The sequence below is a fragment of the Emiliania huxleyi genome, assembly GCF_000372725.1.
Source record: "Emiliania huxleyi CCMP1516 unplaced genomic scaffold EMIHUscaffold_4950, whole genome shotgun sequence".
Lineage (NCBI taxonomy): Eukaryota > Haptophyta > Isochrysidales > Noelaerhabdaceae > Emiliania > Emiliania huxleyi.
The window spans coordinates 1-1642 of NW_005198279.1; the positions used below are offsets into that span (position 1 = coordinate 1).

Genomic DNA, 1642 nt, shown 5'->3' on the forward strand with positions numbered 1-1642 from the left:
GCCTCAGACCCCACTTGGTCGTGAGGACGTGCGTCGACGAGAGGGAGGGGACCACCTCGGGGGAGGTGACCGAGCCGAGGCCGCGCGCCGCCATCGCCTCTGCGAACTCGGCCGTCGCCGCCGCCTCCATGGTGTAGTCGAGCTCGTTGACGAACCCGGTCCCCCACGCGTCGACGAGGCCGACCACGTCCGTGTTGACGTCGTTCGCCTCCTGGTACGCCGGCGCAAAGAAGCGCAGCATGAAGAGGTCGAGCGCCACGTCGTGCAGCACGCTCGGCCGCTGCACCTTGATGGCGACCTCCTCGCCGCTCGCACGCAGCGTGCCCCTGTAGACCTGACCGATGGAGGCCGCCGCCACCGGCTCGGCCGAGAAGGCCGAGAAGACGTCCTCGATCCGGATCGAGAGCTCTCGCTCGATGATCTCGCGGCCGAGCGCCGCCGGGAAGGGCTGGACGCTGTCCTGCAGCTTCTCGAGGCCCTTGGCGTAGGGCGCCGGAAGAAGGTCGGGGCGGATGCTCAGCACCTGCCCAACCTTGATCGCAGTGACTCCCAGCCGCGTGACCAGCTGCAGCAACTCCTCCGAACGGCGGTCCACCATCGCCTCCTCGCGGCCGAGCTGCTTGTCAGCGAGCACCTTGCCCACGAAACCTGCGCTGAGGAAGGCGATCTCTGCGGCGCGCCTCAGCGCCACGAGCGGCCGGGCGCGGAAGAGTGGTGGGTGCTAAAATTTTACATGCGAGGGAGCTTGATTGTAAAATTCTTTTATTTCGATCGGGGTCGACAGCTATAGCCTATACACACTGTAGTACTGTCTGACACACTGTACTGTCTGACGTATTTCAGCGCAGCTGTCGGCCATATTGAGCGGTTCGTCCGCGTCGCGCACTCGTCCCAACCGAGGGCCGCAGACTCGTTCTGCGCGCAAACGGCTGGTGACGCTGTGTTGCCCTTGAGCTAGTCCTTCCCCGGTCGCCTAGCCTCTGCGCTGTCTGGCGGACGCCTGTACGCCAAGCGGTCGGCCGCCTCGGGGTCGTACTCGGCCTCGCGGTAGGGAGCGTCCAACACGGCGGTGCACGACGGCGCTGAGGCGACGCGGTGGTGCTGCGTCAGATGTGCCGACTGCGCGACGAACGACGAGTGTGCAGCAGTGGAGGCGAGCAGCAGCATACACGATGCGCCGGACAGATCCGCGAACGCACGCAAGAGAGAAGTAAATAGCGACCTCCGACGGGGAGGGCCACGCCTCCCCGAGCCTGGAGAGGAGCCGGCGGAGGGGGGGGGCGAGCCAGGGATGATAGAGAGGCCGCGAGTGCGGGCACGACTCGCCGACCAGGGAGAGCGGGCTCGACCTCCTGGGGGTGGAACTGGGCGCGACCCAATGCCACCGTTCTCACCCGGGGTGACCCCGGCCGGGTCGCCGACACTCTCAGAACCGGTGGAGCTGGGAGAGGCTGGCGAAGACGAAAGGCGGCAGCGGAAGAAGCGACACCAACAACGAGGGAAAAGACCACACCGGCCGTCGTATGACGCTCGGCAAGCGAGCAAGAGAGCGAATCGGGGAGAACCGGAGCCCCGAGAGGACCGAAGGTGGAGCTCCGGGACCGAGGACTAAGATATTACAGAATTCGCGCGACTCCGCAGC

At 66.2% G+C, this 1642-nt stretch overlaps 1 protein-coding gene across 1 annotated transcript; it reads right to left on the reverse strand.

Annotated features, from left to right (window-relative positions):
- Positions 1 to 9: 9 nt before the first annotated feature.
- Positions 10 to 1167, reverse strand: EMIHUDRAFT_256547 (hypothetical protein; the record flags this gene model as incomplete). Its single annotated transcript, XM_005767406.1, has 2 exons — positions 10 to 669; positions 999 to 1167. Coding segments are annotated over 2 exons (829 nt in total), but the record flags the coding sequence as incomplete, so codon positions are not given.
- Between the last annotated feature and the right edge of the window lie 475 nt (positions 1168 to 1642).